The sequence below is a fragment of the Candoia aspera genome, chromosome 1, assembly GCF_035149785.1.
Source record: "Candoia aspera isolate rCanAsp1 chromosome 1, rCanAsp1.hap2, whole genome shotgun sequence".
NCBI classification, from domain to species: Eukaryota; Metazoa; Chordata; class Lepidosauria; order Squamata; family Boidae; genus Candoia; species Candoia aspera.
In genome coordinates this window covers 320,806,835-320,828,898 of record NC_086153.1, presented here as the reverse complement: position 1 = coordinate 320,828,898, position 22,064 = coordinate 320,806,835, and the positions used below count along the sequence as shown (strand labels likewise).

General features: G+C 39.2%; 1 protein-coding gene across 1 annotated transcript in view; it reads left to right on the top strand.

Moving 5' to 3' along the window:
* DAAM1 (dishevelled associated activator of morphogenesis 1) overlaps positions 1-22,064 on the top strand; it is a 164,297-nt gene that overhangs the window by 78,882 nt on the left and 63,351 nt on the right. Inside the window, exon 3 of the mRNA XM_063290469.1 lies at positions 8,365-8,454. Within this exon, the coding sequence (XP_063146539.1) occupies positions 8,365-8,454 (90 nt within the window). The remainder of the gene's footprint in view (positions 1-8,364; positions 8,455-22,064) is intronic.

The following is a 22,064-nucleotide window of genomic DNA, read 5'->3' as shown; positions in this document are numbered from 1 at the left end:
AACAAAAGGAAATAATGACTTGGAATAGCCAAGCAGCAGCGATAATTTGCCAGCCGTTCTGTTTTTATTGATGCAGATGTAATGTTTGTCTCCATAATTTCTTAGCCTTTTAGATGGTGGTGGTATGCAGGCACTTAGCCCTGTTTTTTTTTCCCCTCCAAAAAAATTTCAAGTGATGTCAGCTGTGTTTACTGCAACTCTATCTTCTCATAAATTAAACACCACATGAGGTAGAGTAATAGGTTTCTTTTTAACTGCCGAATTGTTGAATCGGTAGGGCACCTCAAGGCTGTTTCACAGGGTACTGAAGCCTTTTTAAAAGTGCTTTAAATGCTTGCCATGTTCTCAAATGAACCAAACAGAAATCAAGAAAAGTTCAGTTAACACCTTCTTTATTTGCTAATGGCAAAATTAATTTTAAAAATGCAAAGAAAAGTGTTAATAAAGAAATATTCTTGTGCAAAGTTTTAGAGAATATTATCTGGTTTTCATGCAATTTCATCAGGTAAAATAGTGGGTTACTGGAACAGCACCTGCTTTATTGCTGAAAATCCCAGGATATCACCAATATCACCAGCCAGGGCTGGAAATACCTGAAGCTTTGGCTTACTTACCAAAGGTTTACCGAATACGCCTCAAGTGGCTGGCTTGTGAGATGGGCCGCCATATAAATCATTTATAAATAAATACTTACATAAATAAAAGCTAAGCCATAAATCATGGCTTATAAACCATAACTGATGGTTTTATGCAGCATGCTAAACCAAACAAACCAGATTATGGCCAATGTGATGTGTAAACCAGGCAAGTGACCATAATATTAATTTGTTATAATGCAATTCTATGACGTATTTTTATGTCACTGTGGTGTAGCGATTAATATGTTGGAGTAGATTCAGGTTCACAACTACCTTTAGCCACAGGAACTCATTGTGATTTGGGGTCCAATCACTGTTTCTTAGCTCAACTTTTCTCCCCCTTGTAGGAAGAAGAGAAATCCCCATTTAAGCTGGAGAAAAGGCAGGATATAAATTGAACCAACAAATGTTTTAACTTGTCTCAATCTTTTCAGACTCAATTGAGGCACCCATTTTTCTAAGACGAGTAATTTAAATCGTGAAACTGAAAATCTTTCACATTACAAGGACTTATTTGTACTGCATTTTTCCCAGTTAGCCAAATATTAGATTTTTTTGATGTGGATGGGTAAGATCCTGCTTCAGATCCCAGTTCGGTCATAAAATTCTGTTTGGGACTGTATTCTTCAGTCCAGCCTGCCTTACAAGGTAGTTGTGGAGATAAAAGGAATTCAAAGGAAACCTTATTGTATATGCCTCTGAGTTCCTTTGAAGAGGGGTATAATCAGAATGGACATGCCCAGTTGTCCTTTGGTGGTAAACTCTTAATTTTGATTCTTGATATTTGTTATAAACGAACTATTCCTAATTTTCTCAATATTCCCTAACTAATTGAATTAATACATCCCTCTATATTGTGGCTGGTTTGTTTGTGTTTCACTGGATAAGTCATAATTAGCTGGATTCACACAATACACTAAGAAATTCTTAAGCAGACCATATTATGGTTTATTATGCTGTTTGAACTAATCCAGTGCCTGATTATATCAGTCTTTGCCTCTTCTCTTGAATAGTTTTCATCCTAAGTAAATTCTAATTTAAGTGAGACGTACCACAGTTGTGATATGCTTCCCAGTCTTCAGAAGCAATGCTCCTTAAGGATCTGGAATCTTTTAACTCTTGGTATCACACTCACTTGCTTTCACTTTATTTTTTAAATTAACCTACATGTCTACACATGTCAGTTAATTACTTCTTGTATATTGATGACTTGCAGACACAAGAGCCTGTTCTCTTCTATTTCATGAAAGCTTCCTTGCCTTGTCATTTGAAGATGATTCTTGTTTGCCACAGGTGACTAGACAAATATCTTTGAGCAAACTCAGCCACAACCAATTATTTTTTTCTGTCTGTCTGGTTTTCCCCACCAGTTTGTGAAATATACATGGCACTCCTAGCCTACAGTTTACACTGCATTTATTTAAGTTGCTTACTGGATACAAGAGATTCACCTCTCTAGTTTGGTCATGTAAAAGCCATTTGGGGTGGTTCTGTTGCTATTTTTTTAAAACAACCAATCATGTTTATGCTGTACTTGCACAATGTTTATTGGTGTGGGAAGATGGTACATAAATTATTCTATGGAACTAATGTGCAATCCTTTATGTCTTTCAGTTTTGCCTAATCTTGTAAGGACCTGCCACAACAAAGTTTTCTGTGCTGTGGTCATTCAACTAGCATCACTAAGGGAGAAGTTCTTATTGTATCTTTAAGAAGTGGGTGGTTTCTGCCACTTCACAAACTGATTTTGATTATCTGCCAGCTTGACTTGCATCAGCAGCATTGGGTTCCTCAAAGAATGTAATTAACTTCTGGAAAAAAATACAGAGGTGAAGAGGGATGGACAAAACTAAAAAAAACAACATCAGCTTTGGCTAAAAGAGAAATCCAACATGGGCAAGAAAAAGAATACACTTCACAGGGAGAATGTGAGAAGATTGTTCTTAATAGGCATTGGGCAAAATATGGTTTTGTTATGAAGACCTGCTGTTATTATGGGTCAGAGTAAGTGTGTTGGGACAGATGGACAAAAGCTGGTTGCTATGAATGGAGAAAGAGATGAATTGTCTCATTTTAGGTGATGAACTGTGATGTTTAATAATAGGTCTATGAGAATTTATTCAATGAACATCAGACTAGTGATTGATAACGTATTATCCACAAATGCCAGTGCATCTATTCTATCCCCCAATGATAAGTGCTCGCCAGAATTAAATAAACCTAAAATTAAAAAGTGATCTAATGTCTTTGTGCTTTTGCAACCCTCAATTTGTTGCAAAAGGCAGCCAAACAACATCCCAACAGTCAGATAGATACCACTATTATACCACTATTCGCTCTCGCTGCCATATTGCAATGGTCTCTTATGTAGATCTTGAACTTCTAAGACAAGGAATCTAATTCTTTTTCCCCCCAAAATCAAAAGGCAACTTCTTCCTTTCCCCCACTATCACTGATGAAGATCTGCTAAGATGTTCCAGCAGACTTGTTCTTTCACTGCCCCCCTCCTTCTTTGCCTTTTCATAGAGGAGCTGGAGCTGGAAATGGTAGGCAAAGCTTTTATTAGAAGTTTAATGCTAAAAAGAATGAAAGTCCATGGGTAACTGAACTTTCTCATACGGTATGGATTATATTTTCCAGCTCAGGGAAATGGCAATTTCCCTTTTAAGGTTTCCATTCAAGGGAATGGAAGTAGGTGGTATTGGGTTTGGAGAATTATGGGGACTGCCCCATTCTCTCTCTCTCTCTCCTTCAGCACTCTGCACAATTAAATATTCAGTATAGATTATCACAGAGCAGAACTACAAAATGTAACCCAGTAGGCTGCTGCATCAAATCAAAAGTTTTATCTCTAGTCCAGCATCTTACTGCCAAAAATATTTTATAGAGTGATGATGATGATAGCTATCTCATCTAATATTTAGAAGTATATTGATTCTCAACTTGGATGTTCCCTTTAGCCATGCTGCCTAAGCCCATTAGCAAATCTATTGTTCATGACTTAGTCTACTTCTTTTTTTCTTAATTATCCTAACTGGTGGCTACTATAATATCTTGTGGTACTATAGACCTCAGTTGTATAATAAAGAGCTTCATCTTGTCCTCTTTGAGCCAACAGTCCATCAATAAGTGGAAAGTTTTGTCAGTTGATAGCTACATCAAAGCTGGGTGCCAGTGGACATATTTGTTCTGAGCAGAGTCAAGGGATTCCATTTGCAGTTCTGTTCTTGTTGGAGAGAAATAATAAAGTGCTTACCAAGCTTCCAGGCTGATATGTCCTATAAGCCTTCAACCTGTGCACAAGCTTGGCCTCTTATTATGGCTTACTACAGCTTCACTCAGTTCATTGATCCACCATTTACATTTTTAAAAATTACATTCCATATTATTATGCTTCATTGAAGTATTGATATATCCACTGTGAGCAACTTTTGAAAATGCCTTTTTATTAGGTTGTAGAACATACATTTTAATGAATAAATAGAATATTCCAGAAATATATATTGCCAAAATATATTGCTTAAATATGTTCCTTTTTATACATTTGGAACATAGAATCTCTTTATACCTTAGGATTAGGATCAGAAATCAAACCAGCTTGTATCCCATCAATATATGGAAAACCCAGACTTAAGAATCATTTCAGCTGAGAAGACCATCAGTTTCAGTTTTCATAGGATTCCTTCTTATTGCTAGAGGGAAACTTTTGTGATATTTTTCATAGTTCTGGAAACAAAGTGAAAGGCAAAATCATTTGGTTGTTTAGATTCAACACTGAGAGAAAGAGCTGGTCTCTGCCCTCTTATCTGCCTGAATTGTGTGCTCTTCAGTCTGTGAGATCCCCATTGATCAAACAGAGCATATTTTAAATCTGAAATTTAGCTATAATTGACTGGTCTAATACTGCAGACCAGTATTAAACCCACAATCCTACTAGATTGCTAGTGCAAAAGAATGTATTGTTGAATGGATTAAACTCATATGTATTACATTCCATAGGAGCAAAGAAGGATTCATTGCCTAATATAAACTGGAATTACAAAAATAATCTGGTGATATGAACATTCTGATATTGAAGTCACTTGAACAATGAGCAAGCCTGCTTTCACCAATAGAGGCTTTATATTTTTATTATAATGAATATGCATTCACTTGAGAATTTATTACCTTGGAAGACAAGGAAGAAGCATGACAACCAGTCCCCCAAAGTGGTTCAGATTAATTCAGTTAAGAATGCTTCCTTCTCTTACCCCGTTTTTTATTTCTGTATTATAAATTACTGGATAGAGATAATATCAGTATCAGTAAGCAGAAAAGTAATCCTGTTCTTCCATAGGGAAGCAAGTTAATGCATGTCAATTACCATATCGCTAGAATAAGGTGTTTTTCACATTTGAGTTATAACCATATAATGCAAGACTGGGTCAGAAATCTTGAGATTTGTGGAAATATTCATTCCCCTTTGCGTGCTCAAGTTTGTTTTATGGTTGCATTGTTGCTATGTCAGTTCATCTTCTTACCTTTCTACAAAGTGAAGCCAGGAAATTTTGTTGGCTTCTCAGAGAATCCTGTAGGACGCATTAAAAAAAGAACCAAATACTCTTATTCTTCCATCTAATTTATTTTACTTTTCTTTACCTTTATGCTGTTCTGCACAAATTCATTTTTTTCCTCCTGATTCTGGACAGCTTTGTAAGAAGTGAAGAACTTGTCTGGGTTCAACTTCACTTAGGCAGCCAAGGAATTCTAGAGCTAATGCATAAAACTTCTTGAGTTTGTTCCAGTGTAAGCTGAAAAACTAGATGTGGAAGTGAATTTCCTGAACCTTGTAAGTTAATAATTTCCTGACTTCTGGGGCTAAAGGTATGGCAGGAAGATCTAATAGCCCATGTTTAAAATTTACCCAGTTCCTCATAGTGGAAAGATTGGTCAGTAGAGGTGTTAAAATCTATATATGTAGGGACAAGGTATGTCAGTTACGTGTAGACTGAATGCAGCCACCAATCTGGGATAGTACTTTTTTTTTTACTTTTCGAAATGGTAACCACAATTCCTCCAGGGCTGCAAAGGATTAAAATTACTTGCATGGTCTGCAAAAGCCTCTTCTGAAATAATTGATGCAATTGCAAGACTAATGTAGAATGTTAAAATTTTGCTAGAATAATTAACAGGGTATTTAATTTACTTCTGAGCTCACTCACACAACAGGTCAGCCAGCAGTGTATGTTTGTAATTTCTTTCTTTTACCCACTCTCCAGTCATGCCCAACAAACAAACTGCAAATAGCCTACCAAACTAGTTGCCAATTGGCATCTTCTGCTCACTAATTAGTCTGCTTCGTGATTGTTAATTGAAGCTGCATGTATGGAGTTTGTGTGCTGATTGCTTTAGGGATTGAGCCACAGAATTTCAAATCACGATGATGAATAAAAACAAAGCCCCATTACTGTATGCTTTCTTTACAAAAACATCCAATTCACCCTCATTTTAAGAAGCTGGGAGAATAGGATGTGGCTGGCATTTTTGTTTTCCTTGCAGGCAGTTCATGTGGCCACCAGGTGCTTGTCAGCAGCTTGAAATTCCTGCCTATGACAGTTTTCTACCCTCTGTGCCAGTGTTTCTCATCTCTTTGAGAAGTATGGACTTCAACTCCCAGAATGCCTCTGCTAGTTGAAGCCCATACACCTTAAAGTTGCCAAGGTTGAGAAACACTGCTCTATGCATCTTATCTGCTGTATCAAAATTAGTGCATCAGTCCAGGAAGCTCAATTTTGTGTGTAGAATTGCTGGCTATGCAACATCTTGCATGGTCAGCCTAATTATTTCATATGGTGATGGGTTAAAATGAGATTGCTCCCTTGTTTGACACTTCTGTGCCAAAAGCACCACGTTTGTGTGCTTTTTTAAAAATTAAACAAGCAATGCATTTTCTTTGTTCCCTTCACAGAGGGATTGCTTTATGTCAGGGTTCACCAAAGTGGTCAGTATGGGACTCTTCAACAGCTTGTTGTTGTTGTTTGTAATACTATTAGTTAAAATAGTATTTATTAAATTATTTTCATACAATGATTAGGGATCAATGAATAGTCTGAAACTTCATGAAGGGGTCAATGAGCTGAAGAGTTTGGGGGCCCCTGCTTTATTTGAAGACTGTAACAATAGTGGTTTCTCAAGGGCCAAATGAATCATTGTTACTATATTTAAATGTTCTGAGGAACACAATGCAAGTAGCACACAACCCATACTTTTTACTGCACATAATGAAGGGGACATGGGCTAGGAGGCTGGCCTTCTCAGTAGTAGCCCCCACATTGTGGAACATGTTGCCCCAGAAGGTATGATTGGTTTCCACCCTCTCCTAATTTAGGAAGGCCTTAAAACCAACCTGTTTCATTAGGCTTTTAGACCTTAGGATAATTATAGATGTCCATCTATTACTAATTTTATGATGCCTAGAGTTATTACATTCTTTTAATTTTTGAGATGTTTTGGTTCCAAGAGTCAAATCAGACTTTAATGGTCTATAGATGTAAAATAAATAAATATGCATATGTTTATAAGCTAGAGTTGCCAAGTATACTGACAAGTATACTGACTTATTCTGAAAAAGCAGGCATGCTAATGCAAATTGCTTGATGGATTCCTCTTGGCTTGTCCCTCTGTATCTATGCTTTCATTTGTACTGTGTCTGAATGGGAGAACTCTGGCTTCTTCCTGCCTTCAAACACAAGGCATGGTACAGTATACAATATATGAGGGTTATAAGATAGGGTATATTCTTGGCTTATGACTCCGGCTTATTAGGAGAGAAACAAACCTCACCTTCTGATTTCTTTGCAACATTAAACAAACCACAGACAGGATTTCCCATGATTTGTTTAGGCTTTCTTGATTTCTGGAGGAACCAAGCAGTAACAGCCAAAGAGCATGTATCAGCATATTAACTCTTGGGAATTCTGGCTTATGGTGATACTGTAAATTAATTCAGAGTATAGTAACACTAACCTAAGCTACAGAACTTTGTTGGCGCCTCCTGCCACAAAGGGTTAGGCGGCATGCTGGAATGTTTTGGTTTATAAATGCAGTGAGGCCTTTGATAAATAACTGGAATATGACTGAGAACATTAGCTCAGCTGAAGCCTTTCACAGCATGGCTGTAAATTTAGAGGCATTGCTTCTGCATAGTGTGTGAAGATACAATAGAAAAATGAACACATTGATCTAGGAACTTTGAGAATTTTGATTGAAAAAACAGGATATCAATGATTAAATAAATAAGAGCAGAAAGCTATAGCTGGTTCTGGCCACAAGAAATCTGTGGGTGCCAGGCCATCGGTTGCATCCTTAAATGCCACCACAATTAAATGAAAACTAAAACATTTTAAAAGGCCAAAATTTATCACAAGTCACTAAAGTCTTAAAGATGTTGATTTTGACATATGAGTGATCACCAATCTAAGATCCAGGAGTTGTTCCAGGATCATATTATGGGAGGCTGATTCACAGGAAGCTCATTAGAATCCAGACTCTTAAATCCATTGTTGCAGTAAAGTGAACAAGATAGTAAATGATATGAATAATTATCGAGGTAAGGGGAAAAAATTAAGCCAGTCTTTGGAAAAAGGAGGGGTCCTCTCCTTTAGCTAAAATGCCAATGAATATCACTGTTTATTTTTTTGATAATAAACCTTTATCTCTCTCCCCCCACCCCTTTTTTTCTTGCTAGGATGAACTTGACCTTACGGATAAGCATAGAGAAGCCATGTTTGCCCTACCAGCAGAGAAGAAATGGCAGATCTATTGCAGTAAGAAAAAGGTAAGAAGTTTGAAGTATGCTTCCTCTGCAGTATTTCTCTTGCTTTTACCTTCCTCTTTTTGCTTTTGTTCCTTTTTCTTTGTGTTTGAGACACAAGATAGAAGAAAATGCTACACAATGCCTTTGAATCAGCTTGAAGAATCAGGAGGAAATACTTTTATTCTGGCCTTCCCCAACCTAAATGCCCTGCAAATGCATAGACCAGTTTCCAAACTAGCATGGTTATTTGTAGAGAATTCTGGGAGTTTACTCAAAATTACATTACAATAATGTAGCATTATAAAAACAGAATTTAAAAAGCATATGTAAAATTCTAATGAAGTAGCATGTAACATAACTCACTCTGGGCATAATTTATTCTCCATTATTCTTCATCTAATTCTGTAGTAAGTTGTGTGGTTTATTAGCTGCAATACAAAATTAAGCCACATTATATGTAACATTAAGCTTATTGTCTGGCAAGAGAAAAGCAAGAGAAAACTTACTTAATTGTCTAACAAATATTCCAACAAATCTCCTTCTAAAAAGCAAAGGGTTATATCAGGTAGCACACATTGGCTGCTTTTGCCCCCACACTCCACTACTTGGAGAGGGACTTAGCACGCAGCATTTGTACGACATGCTAAACTTTGTTAGCCGCAGCCTTGGTTAGAGGGTTTTTGGGGAGGAGGGGGTGTTTTTAATGGGGGGCAGCGTGTGGTACAAGCTCATCCTATTTGATTAGTTTAGGATCCAGTGTATTGGGTGAACCCACAAAATAGGTAACTTCAATGACCAGATATGTACATATGAGAACACAGCCATTGGGAACTTAGGGCGATGCATCAAGTTCAGTATTCTTATTGTCTGTGGGCTTCCTTAGGGTTGTGATCTGATCTCCAGAAGGTGCTTTGAAGTGCAAAAGAGGGCAAACATAGCACTTGTTTGCAACCCTTTAAAACAGCCATACTCTGCTGGAATTCTACAACAGCTATGAAGGGCACTCATGCAATTCTGGGGAATGATACAGTTCTTTTAAAATATTGGAGGCAGGTGCTCCATTTGCAGTCTCAAACATTCTGAAACACATTTTGGAGATTGAATCTGAATTGTTACATACCTCTAGTATTCTTGTTCCACATTCTTTTGCTTCTGTACTGAAGATTTTTTAATGGAAGATCCTGCTGTTTCTGGATTGAGTTCAGAGACTGGATAAATCTTGCAATCTCCTGGAATAAAATTTTCTTCCAAGCCAATTAATGTGACTATAGTAATGAAAAGACTGAGTTTGTAAAAGAGAGCCCTATAAAGGCCAAATGTTTAATAATGCCATGTATGCTGTTCATAACCCCATGGCCTAATGTAGCATAAGTGAGACAAAATTTTGCTTCGGGGGGAAAGTGAGATTATTACATGGCCAGTTTGCATTATCAGTTGGACATAGTACAATCTGTATTGTCTCTAATTCTGGGGGTGGGGGCAATTTGTATATTTAGCTACTAGACAATCCAAGAACAACTAAACTAAAAATAGAGGTTACTTTAGAAAGTAAGTTATAAATGTGGCATTTTTGTATTTTCTGTGACAGACCATCTGGGTTATCAACCATCAACGAAGTATTAGGATCAGAAAAGAATGAAGCATTTGTAGAGGAAAGATGGATGGAGAGTTCTTTCCAAGAACTCAGAAAGGGAAAGACTTACTTGCTGAGGTTTCAGCAAAAACAACAGAAAATAATTTTATGTAATCTAGAAAGAAAACAGCTCAAGAATAAGACCATTTTTACAATGGAATGAACTGTCTAGAGAAAGTATGAAAACGTCTTCTCTAGAAGCTTTTTCCAAACAAAAAACAGGCATGTTTTTAGCACATGTTTCAGCTGTAGAGCAGGGAAAATTTTTAGATCAGGACTTCCCTGGTCTTGTGACTGAACTACATCACCCATCATTCCTGACCATTTGCCATGCTATTTTGGAATTATGAGACTTTTTGTTTAATCAGTCTGAAGGTCACCAGACTCAGGAAGGATGATTGAATTATTGAACCCTTTTCAGTTCTAATTCTGTGTATCTAAAAAAGAAAGGAAATTTGTAAGTTTTGGCTCATCTTTTTCACATTCATTTATTTCTTATTAAGATATTAGTTGTTCCAAGCAATAGCGTTCTATTGCTGTGTCAAAGTTGTGTCAGTTAAAGGTCCTCTCCTCCCCTCCACTGCAAAAATACAGTCCTGGTAAGTGGATTTTAAACAGAATAGGTACAAAGGCCAAGACTCCCTCAAGTCAAGATCAACTTCTAGTAACCACATGAGATATCCTGGTGGTCTACTAAGTACTAAGAAGGCTTAGCATTTTCAGGTTCAGGCAAGTGTGGTTAGGTGCTTCTGTCTGCTACAGATAGTTTCATAAATAAAATCCTATTGTAAAATATGAGAAAACCTCCCTTTTTCCCCACTTTCTTCCTGCCATCCCACTCATACAGTAATTCCATGTGAGATTCAAATCTTTTTAATTTCTTCTTCATAAGTTGTATAATCCCATCAGAGTATACTGTATTGCTGTTTTATTTTTTAACTCCATGGAAAACGGCAACCTGCTTTGCTAATGAAAACTACACTTCTGAACTTCAAAGGCAGCTAAAAATGGGACACCTGCAGACACTGAGTTGCCCATCTGTGCTTATGGTATTGGAAGAATTCAAAGAATAATAAATGCAGGCAACATGGCAGGGAATGTCCATCAGCTGTATACCTTTTTTATGATCAGAGCTGGCTGCTGCTGGAAACAGAATGGCAGATTTGCTGGATTCATCAAGGCAATGTTATTTAAACTGAATAACAGGAACCAGCTGCTATGAAGAGACCTGCTATCTTTGTGCAGCAGTTTCCAACATAGTTATCATAACCACCATGATCCTAGGAGCCAACAGAGAAAATTATCTGCGTTTTGAGAAATCTGGATGCTGTTATGATAGCTTTTAGTAGGGGGTGAGACAGGTTCATGGAGAATGAGGCATTCAATAGCTCTCCATGACCTGCTTGTGAACTTCCCAAAAGAAACTGGTTGCCACTGGGAGACTGGATGCTGACTGGCCTTGGCCTGTTGTAGCAGAAAGAGTTCCTTCTCTTATGTTCTTAAAATATTGCGTTAGATGGAACAACCCTTAAGTCTTCATTCACAAATCTACTAATTATGGTTAGGAAAGTGACTTGATCATGAGCCTCAGTGGTCAAGGGGTTAAATGAGCTGTTTTTAATGCATCATGAATATTGAATTGCAAAGAGCTGTCAGAATGAGACAGCAAAATCAGTCTCTCTCTGTCTCCCCACACTTTTTAGATCCAATCTTGTTGATGAGGGTTGCTGTCCTGTTGAATCAGTTGGATTGGTTTGTTTCCTTGTTTATTTCAGTTGCTAAATTCCTATGATGCTAAATTCCCACAAGCTCTGAAGTGGCTTACAAAACTTAGAGTTAAAAACATCAGATACATAAAACACCAACCAACATACCACTATAGTGCCATCCACTGGGATATACTAAAACTCCATATCCACAAATGCATTTTTAAAGAGCTGAATCTTGATAGTGCTTCAGAAGTCCAGTAAGGTAGAGGGGGGCTGGATATTCTGGAATAAATTGTTCTATAAAGGGGAGGCAGGCTATAGCTGGGAGGGCTGACCTCTGAGGTCTTGTAGATGGCATTCTCTCAAAGACAGGACCTTTAAATAGCCCTGTCTTCCTGATTTCATTGGATGGGCAGATTCAATTCAGAGAAGATGACCTCAAAAGTATTCAGGCACTGAGCAATAAATAGTTTTCAAGATGACAACCAGCACCTTGAATTGCACCTGAAAGCTTATTGGTAGCCAGTGCAGCTCCCAAAGTAGCTATGCTTCTAAATAGTTTGCAAGGGCAGCCTCATGTAAAACAAACTGATGTAGTCCAGCCACAATATGACAATGGCATTAATGACTATGTACAAAGACTTCCAATCCAGAAATGGCCACAAGTGGCACCCAAGATGTAACTACACAGGATTCTCCTGTCCACAGCCTCCACCCATTGTTCCAGTAGGAGCTGTATGAGTGCAGGATGGAATATTTCCAGATTCAATTCGAATCCACTCGGTCTTATTAGGGTTCAGCCTGAGTCTGCTTTTCCCTATCTAGGGCCTCATGGCTTCCAAGCACTAGGGCAGGAATTCCACCACATCACCTGTTCAACAAGACATGGAGATGTGTAACTGGACATCATCTACTTATTAGTGATACTTCACACCAACGGGGGGCAGGGCAGGCAGGCAGGCAATGTCAGAGCTCTTATGGATTCAACCTCTCCCCACCATCACTAATTAAACCAGACCCTCAGGAAGGGGAAGAGCCACTATAAAATGGAGCCTAGACTCCCAAACTCCAGAGCCTGGTCTGAATGATACCATGGACAATAGTACAGAAAGTTGCCAAGAGATTCATGAGGTCCACACTTGTCCTGCCTCATGTCATCTAGCAGGGGCAACCTATGCAGCTTCTGTCCCTTACTAGGCCTGAATCTTGACTGATAAGGGTCTAGATTATCTGTTTCTTTCAAGATTCTCTTTACCTTCTCAGCAACCTTCCCCCCAGAGGGAAGGATAGAGAGTGGGAGATGATTGTCTAAAGTAGATGGGTCAAGTTATAGCTTTTTGAAGAGGAGATATATCATCGCCTCTTTCAAGGCTGGAGGCAGATGCATATCCCTCAAGAATGTATTCACCACTGCCCAACCTTTGGTCACCTCCATGGCATCCTGGCATCTAGCCAGGTGGGATGGGGATCAGTCCACAGAGTATCTTGTTCATTTTCTCAGGATCCACTGGCTCAGAATGATCCCAAATAACCACACCAGACAAAGCCCCCATCATTTTTTTGACCTGCTGAACTGGCATGATGATGGGTGAATTCTTTGCAATGACCCAGTAGCAGGTCTTCCTGTCAAAGTTTACCCAGTAAAGATAAAGTGATAAAACTGCCAGGTAGTTGTCAATGGATGTAGTAAGGGTGGAGAAATAAGTTTGGTTTGCTGCTCTTATTAACTTCATTTCGAGCTCTTACCCTTGTTTGGTCACATCCGTTCTTCATTTATGCCAGTGTCATTTAGGTTTCTCTTCTGGTGCTTCAGAAGAGTTCTCCACAGAAGTACCTGCCAGAGCTTCAGGGAACTCCCAAGCACCCTTTGGAAACCTACGAATCAATTTGGCAACTGAGTGCAAACTGTTCAAACAGGCCCTTCCTCCCTGAGCATTGGCATTGTAAAATTCAGCAGAGCAGCATGGTCAGAGAGTAATCTAAACATGACAAAGCATTACTGGAAATTCCCCCTATTCTCAGATCACATCTCAAGTGCTCCAGGACAAAAACTAGGCCTAATATATAGCCTCCTATGTGGTTGGGCCCATGATCATCTGGGATAAGCCCATGGTTGTCATGGTAGCTATGATCATGTGAGTTGCCTCTTTTTCCTGAGAAGATAAATTAAAGTCCTTTAGCACTAAAAGCCTGGGGCATTCCAACACCAGCTCTAAAAAAGAGGTCCAGCAGCTTGGGAAGCAGCTTGTTGCTAAAGCATAGCCACACAAACAAGCCCTTACACTCAGAACAAAGGCACTGCCTTTGGTTCCCTGGAGAGTTTCCCAGATGACAACCATCAATCCTCCTGCCCTGGGGTCATGGCTGTTGCATTATATGAAACCCAGAGAGGCATAGCTCCATGAGAGACATTCAAACTTTTGTCCCCAGTAATATATGCCAGGTCTGCCCTCTCATCTAATATTTATTTTTGAATGAGGAATTTATTTATTTATTTATTTATCACACTTATATGACTGCCCATCTCACAACAGGTGACTCTGGGCAGCATTACAACAATTAATAAAACAATAAATACATGCAAATACAAAAACATAAAACAGTCATTATAAAAATATAAAAAGTCATTATGAAAAATAAAAATATTACCAAAAATTTAAAATATACAAACCACACAGAGAGAGTAAAAAGATCAACCACAGTAGAGCCATCTAAGGAGGTCGCTGGTTCCCTGGGGCCCCAAGGCCTGATGACATAACCAGGTATTGAGGGACTTCAGAACAATAGTAGGGATGGAGCTAACCTTACTTCAGGGGGAAGAATGTTCCATAAGGCGAGTGCCACAGCAGAGATGGCCCACTCCTGAGAGCCACCAAATGCAAGTCCTAGTGGATGGTACCAGCAACATGCCTTCTCTGCCAGATCTAATGGATGGGCTGATGTAACCAGGAAAAGGCAGTCCCTCAAGAATACTTTATTACGGGCCCACTTGGCATTTAGAAGCACCAGCCAAAACCCTCTGTCTCTTCTCTACCTGCTCCCCTTTGCACACTTGGCAGCCAAATAGTTCAGTAGTTTGGGCTCATGGGTAATCAAAAAACCTCCAAACAATGAAAAACCAAAGCAGTTCTAATTCAGAAAGATTTCATGTATTGCATGATAACTGTAGAAAGAAATAGTGAGTGGCTGGCTTGGCTGCTTAAGCTGAGAAATTGACAGGCAGAAAAGGTTAATTCTGTAGAGCGATACCAAGTCCATGGGCAATGACCCAAAGCAAGAATGCAACCTTCAGTACAGCCTCCGATAAATAGAAGAGTTGTTCTGTGGCTCCAGCTGAGGTGCGGATTTTTGGATTATGATAATAAAGGCCTTTGAAGTCGTTTTAGGCCAGTGCGTGACCCTAATAAGAAAGGGAAATGAGTATAGAAAGATTGCCTTGTCAGGGAGATAAAATACAGATTTGAAAACAATATTATTGTGGGTGGATTTGATTTGCAGACAATCCCAAGGTGCTTTCTTCTCCGCTAGCCTTCATAATTCCTAGAAAACATGTCACTATGTGAAGAAAATCATGAGAAGGCAGGGTTTAAAGTTCCTTTACAACTAGGTCTGGAAAAGGTGAAATATATACTGTGTTTCATATGTAAGTGGAGAGTATTGGCTTTCCTTCTGAATAATATCTTTCCAATAAAGTAAAAGGTGTTTTTACACATCTATAGTTGATTATGGAAAGATAGCCCTGCTTGGTTTTGACTGTGTGTGTGTGTGTGTGTGTCCATATCCTTCATAGTTCTGTCAGGAGAAGACTGAAAATAGAAAATCCAACACCAGCTGTGAGGCAGGGCAGCCCAGCCCAGCCCCCTGTTTTCCCAGGTCATCCTACAGAATTCTGGTCCCAGACTGCCAGGCAAAACCATTGTGGTTTCTGAATCTCCCTGTTTCAGTTGAGAATGTGCTTGAAACTGAAGAGTCAAACTTGATGGTGGGATTTCAGAAATAGCTCCCTGTTTTGGAAGCTCTGTAATGCATCAAATTGAGATACTAGTTGCTGACATGTGGTGAGGATGCAATGATTTGTGCGAGCCGTTTCCCTCAGATGGACTTTATTTTAGTTTAGTTCTTTTTGTATCCCCTCTTCTGATTGAAGAGGCTCTCGATAGGTTTTTACTGATTTTTACTGATTGTTATATCAGGAAAAAGAGAGCCAGTTAGGTGTAGTGGTTTAGGCACCAGGCTAGAAACCAGGAGACTGAGTTCTGGTTCCACCTTAGGCATGAAGCCAGCTGGGTGACTTTGGACTGGTCACTCTTTCTCAGCCTTAGGAAGGAGGAGGAAATGGCAAACCGCTTCTGAAAAAGTTACCAAGAAAACTGCAGGGGCTAGTCCAGGCAGTTGCCAGGAGTCAAAGCTAACTTGAAGGGAAGGGAAGGACAGGACAGGACATTATGGGGCCTGAGCTCAGCCAGAGAAGAACCCTTTCCAAATAACCAATAAGTGGGTGTTTTGCAGGGGTAACTTGATTAGTGGAGGAAATATTAAGTCTCCTCACATAGGCACTGGTATTCTACAAATAACCTTCCCAGCTTCATTAGAATCTTTATTTCACCCATAGTAGTTGTGTTAGATGGTAATGGTAAAAACTGAAGTTGATTTTTGTAATTGTAAAAGATGGAGACCACTCACTAGCAACATATTATTATTATTATTATTATTATTACAAATTATTGTATCAATTTTACAAGTTTCTTTTTCTTTTTCTAAATGACTGGGTATGCAAGCTGTTTGTAGAATGAGAATAGGGAATGAATAAAAAATGAGGAATAGCCTTAGAATTTATTTTTTTTTTAATCGTATGGCATAGCAGTTTGGTGTTCATGCTCCTTTTTTCTTGCTGGGAAATCCTCGTGAGGTCCAGCAGCCAGATGTGTAGATTATTTAGCCATGACAAGTCACGTTGCCCAGGGTGCACCATGAGGAGGCTAGTCTACATTGCACGGAGCTGGGCTGAGAGAGAGTGACTGGCCCAAGGTCACCCAGCCAGCTTTCATGTCTATGGAGGGACTAGAACTCACAGACTCCTGGTTTCCAGCCCAGCACCTTAACCACTAGACAGTGAAGTCATGGTGTAGGAGGGGAGAAGCTGTGTTGTACCCTTCTGTTTTATGGCCTTGAGAAAACTGTAATGTCTTGGATGTGGGAAGCAGGACATAGGAATGTTATTTCTATAGCAAGAATGGGTAGGTAGTGTGACCCTTCAAGACTAGAGCTGTTGCGGGCATGCTTGACACTGATGGTACAGCTTATACAAACGTTCAGATTTTTTGCCAGCTACAAGCCGCATGCAGGCCCTGAATCTCTTTTTTACAAATTAAGAATGCCTTTTCAAAAAAGATTGCTGAAAATCAACACCATGCTTTCCAACCTTTTGAGGCAAAAAGGACATGACACCAGTAGCATTAACTTTAAAGTTGTTTTTTGGGGGGTGGGATGTGCCTTCAAGTCACTCTTAACCTCTGGCAACTGCCTGGACAAGTCCCTGCAGTTTTCTGAAGTGGTTTGCCATTGCCGCCTCCTTCCTATGGCTGAGAGTGAGGGACTGGCCCAAGGACACCCAGCTGGCTTTGTGCCCAAGGCAGGACTAGAACTCATGGTCTCCAGGTTTCTAGGCTGGTGCCTGAACCACTACACCACTACTTAAAGCTGGGTTAAAATAATTTTAAAAGTACAAAGGAAACTCCAAAACTTTCCCTCCTTTCCCCCAAAAATTCTGTCCTCACATGCATGTGTGACACAGCCCAACCTACTGTGCCCTTATCTTCCCAAAAATATAGTCTCCAACCCACTGAGTTAACATGACTACTTCTCTGGTAGTAGCAGCTAGAGGCAGTGAGTACTAAATGGGATTGCTTTTAACCTCTCAAGACACTGGAGATTGCTGCTTTAATTAGGGGAATAATTTTAGAGAAGCCTTTTTCTAACCTAGAACCCCATGAGCACTATCCTTTTGGAAGAAAACCAAGATTGATTTTAAAAGCAAATTAGGACAGTAGCAAGCTAGGCCTGTTTTTCTTCAATATATACAGAAGATATTAAGGACCAGTTGCAAAAAACACTAGGAGCTGAAGGATCTGGTCATCTGAATCTCTATCAATAGAGATGCCTGAAATTTAGTTTCCTGTTCAAAAAACATTAGTCAACACTTTGCCTTATCCCTTGCTGCTGTACACTCATGTGGTGAATTGAAAGATACAATCACTGTTTTTTACTGATTGTAATTTTATTCCTTTTAAAAGCCTGTTACAATACTATTTATTTATTTGATACAATACATACTCCTGGAACGTTTGTAGTGATTTAATTGTTTTTCTGTTACCAACCCAAATATTCCACAACAGGAATAGGCCTTGGTAGAGTCTGCAAATCCATTCTCACTGCTTTTTTTCTGGATGAAACCATTTCCTGCATGATTCTGATCTTTGTACATATATACACATCACAGTATCTGAATATATTTGCCAAGGCCTTCATTGCTACTGTACCAAGTGCTAGTCTGTGGCATATTTCTTGACTTTTGGTTCCTTTACTCTTCATAGTTAATCCTAAAAAGCAGAAGCTATCCACCATTTCAAGCATCATCATTATCAATCCTAAGGCTGATTAAAAGACATTGGTAGAACTTATTTACCATGTATTCAAAGTCCAGATAGAAAATCTAATGTATCTTTTCTGAAAATGAAAAGATAGTACCATCTTTGTAGGAAGTGTCTTTGTGAGTTTTTGATGTATGTTTGGGTGCTCAAATCAGGTCTTTAGACATGCCTTATACTAAATTAAGGCATTACTCTTCTTAGCTCAGTCCTTGCACAAATCTTCCCCAGGTGGCACTCTCCACATGTATTGACTATATCATTCCTAGCCAATGTGGCTGTCAGCTGCTCTACATTTACTAGCAGTAGTTCTCCATTATTTCAGGCAGTGCCAGGGTATTTCCAGCCATACCAGAGATGCTATGGCCTTTTGCATACTGAGTGTTATGTATTCTACAACTGAGCCAAAACAGTAGAAGTATTTCAACAGCAATGATGATGGGACAGAAGAAATATATACATATAAAGGTAACAATGGGTCTACCTACCTACCCTCACATCCTTTTGAACAGTTGTCCCTATTCTTTTCAGCCTAGCAACTGGAGAATGCCTAATTTTGCAGAGAATCAGACTGGAAGGAAGCTTACTCCTCTGTAAGATTGGCCTGTGAAGTGGTTAGAGCAGCCATCTTTTCACTCTTCTCCACTCTTCCCCATCTTGGCACTCTTGAAGTTTGTTGAAACTGCTACCCAGAATTGCTGGGTTGGAGAGATTGACCAGAGTGAAAGAAAACGAAACAATGTGCAGAAATGGCATTCTTGGATGAGTTCTGTTACGCTTATTTATTTTATTTTTTATCCTGCCTGTATTATTTTTTATAAATAACTCAAAGCGGCAAACATACCTAATACTCCTTCCTCCTCCTATTTTCCCCACAACAACCACCCTGTGAGGTAAGTTGGGCTGAGAGAGAGCCACTGGCCCAAGGTCACCCAGCTGGCTTTCATGTCTAAGGCAGGATTAGAATTCACAGCCTCCTGGTTTCTAGCCTGTTGCCCTAACTACTAGACCAAACTGGCTCTCTTAATTGAAAGCTTCTTGCAAATCATCTCCCTGAAGAGAAAACAAAGACCTGAAGGAAATACCCATTTCAGTTACATAACTGAGATGAGGTACTGCAGTTTTGTCTGCCTCATTCACCCCTTTTCCTTTCAGAAACCAGTTTTTCCCCCTCTTGTTTCCTTCTTGGACCTAAAGACAGTTGGACCACCTGCACCTTCCTGGTGCAGCCTGACCCTGGACTGGAATGATTCAGGCTTCTGTCCTATCTTGTCTGCATATCAGCAAAACACAGGAAGTGGCTGCAAAGTTAAGGTCCAGGTGCAGAAATGAGAAGATCCTTTAAATATCACACACTGACTGTGACTGTTTCAACTAAAGCTGAGCCAATTTTTTTTCGGGGGTGGGGGTTGATTTTCATGTTGGAAACTGCATGTGAAATAGGAGACAAACTTTGGGAAAACAAATCAGCAAAGAACATGAAAAACTGAATGTGGTTTTCCTTGTATTCATTCAAGCTCTGGATGTTAATTGAAACTCAGATGAAGCCATATTAAAACCCTTGGTAGCTTTTGTTTTAAGATTCATGAAAACTCTGCCATCCCTGGGTTACTGGCATAGAACAAAATCTGAAGGAGTTGTCATACCAACTTTAGACAAGTTCTACAAACTGATTGCCCTAAACCTTAGTCGCTCTGTTAATCATGTTTCAAACCATGTGATTGATAATAGCTCAGACCTGCCTGAAAAGAGGTTTAATAATTTTCCAGATTTGTGCTCCTTAGTGTTACTTACCAGCAGTCGTACTGATTTTATATATTATCTGATACAGGATAGTTTTATCACTACACCAATAAATTCCAAATTCCATTATATTCTACTCATAGTTAGCATAGTTCTGTCTTGGGATTAGTCTTAAATCTGCTTGGCAAGGAAGGGAACAATTTGAATTTTTGCTTCTGTTCCAGGTGCAAACTGAGTGTGTATAATGCAGATGAGAGTATAAAGTGCTTTGTATGAAAGGTAATATACAAGTATTACCTAGCACCTAGCCCCTCTTTGTGGACCTCAGACTTCAAAGCAGTGAGGATTCATCAGTACTTGGATGGGAAACCATAAGGAAATACCAGGGCTGTCACCTAGGCTGTGAATCTGTAAAATCATCCCAGAAGACAATAGCAAAACCCTTTGGAATTCTTGTCCATGAAATACAAGAAGTCAGGTTTGACTCAAAGGAAATTTTAGTATACTATGCAAAGATTTGGTGATCTTAATTATGATTGTATTGAGCTCCCCAGTGAGAATCTACTTCCTCTCACCAGGGAGCATAATATGAGCATAATTCAGAAAATGGTTCTGTTGGGCACAAATATGCTTCTCAGCCAGTGAGAGTTGCTTCAAAACGGTCTTAAAATGCCTCTACTTGTTTTAATGAGGGATTTGTTTAATGGTTTGTATTGTTTGAATTGTTAATGGAATGAATTGTGTTTTAGTATTTTAAGCTGGTCAAAAAGTACAGTGAAGATTTTGTTATTCAATCATTTAGTCACTTCTGGCTTTTCATGATCTGATGGACATCATTTTGCTAGGATTGTTAGTCAAACTATTACTTTGAGTTCTTGTAAACTCACATGGGTATCATCTGTATCTAGCCACATTGTCTTCTTGTCATCCTCTTTCAGTTGCCTTCAGTTTATGTAAACAATTCCAGAGTGACTTTTTAAATCTAAAAGTCTCTCTTCAGAATATGCATGAATTGTGCTGTATAATTTCCATCACTGTCATGCTCCCCAATCAAACGTTCCCAGAAGATCTGATTGGATTTGCATGCATGAATGGAGTTAACACGTTTTGGGACTTGTGGGTCAACCGAATGGGAGGGGGAACATGCCAGGAGTGTGAAAGCATCTTGTTTGGACTATCTCTGGTATCCAAGGTCAGGCTGTCAAGCCGTTGGAGACATCTGCAGGGAATTGAACTGACTGGCACGGAGAGGGGGCTGCATGCCTGGGAAGGGGAGGGGGTTGCACTCATTGGGTTGTTTAACTTGGGGAAAGTGCGGGAATTTTCATTTGCAACTTTTTCACTGTTCTGTATACTACGCTCCATTAAAGTGATTTCTACTAAAACACGTATGAATCAATTTTGATGGCAAGTTGAGTAATACAGTCATCATAATCACTGCTGTCTTCCAGATGTGAATCTGGGGTTCTTTCTTTGACACCTCAGCAAAAAAGCTGGAACATGCCTCTAAATATGGTAGAGCCTGGTGTTACTTAGTTCACTGTGATGTATTATTTTATGGCCTTCCTTTGCTGATAAAATGAGCTTCGGATTTTGTTGCTTTTAGGGCAATAGATAAAGCTAGCTACTCCTTTTGAACTAGTTTTTCTGAAAATCGTACAGATTATATTTGTGGCTTAAGAGAGAATGCTGTTTTCATTAGTATATTTTGAGCCTGTTAAGGAAGACTGAGTATTTACCTGTTCTTGGTAAATACCTTCTTGAAGCCCCAGTTTGACAAAATGCCTTAATTTAAAGAGCAAAGTAAGAAACCACAATCACTGCTTTAACCAACGTGCGGTCTACACCTCAGAGGCATTTCTTGGCACTTGGCTGCTGTCCCTCAAGAGAGCATAAAAG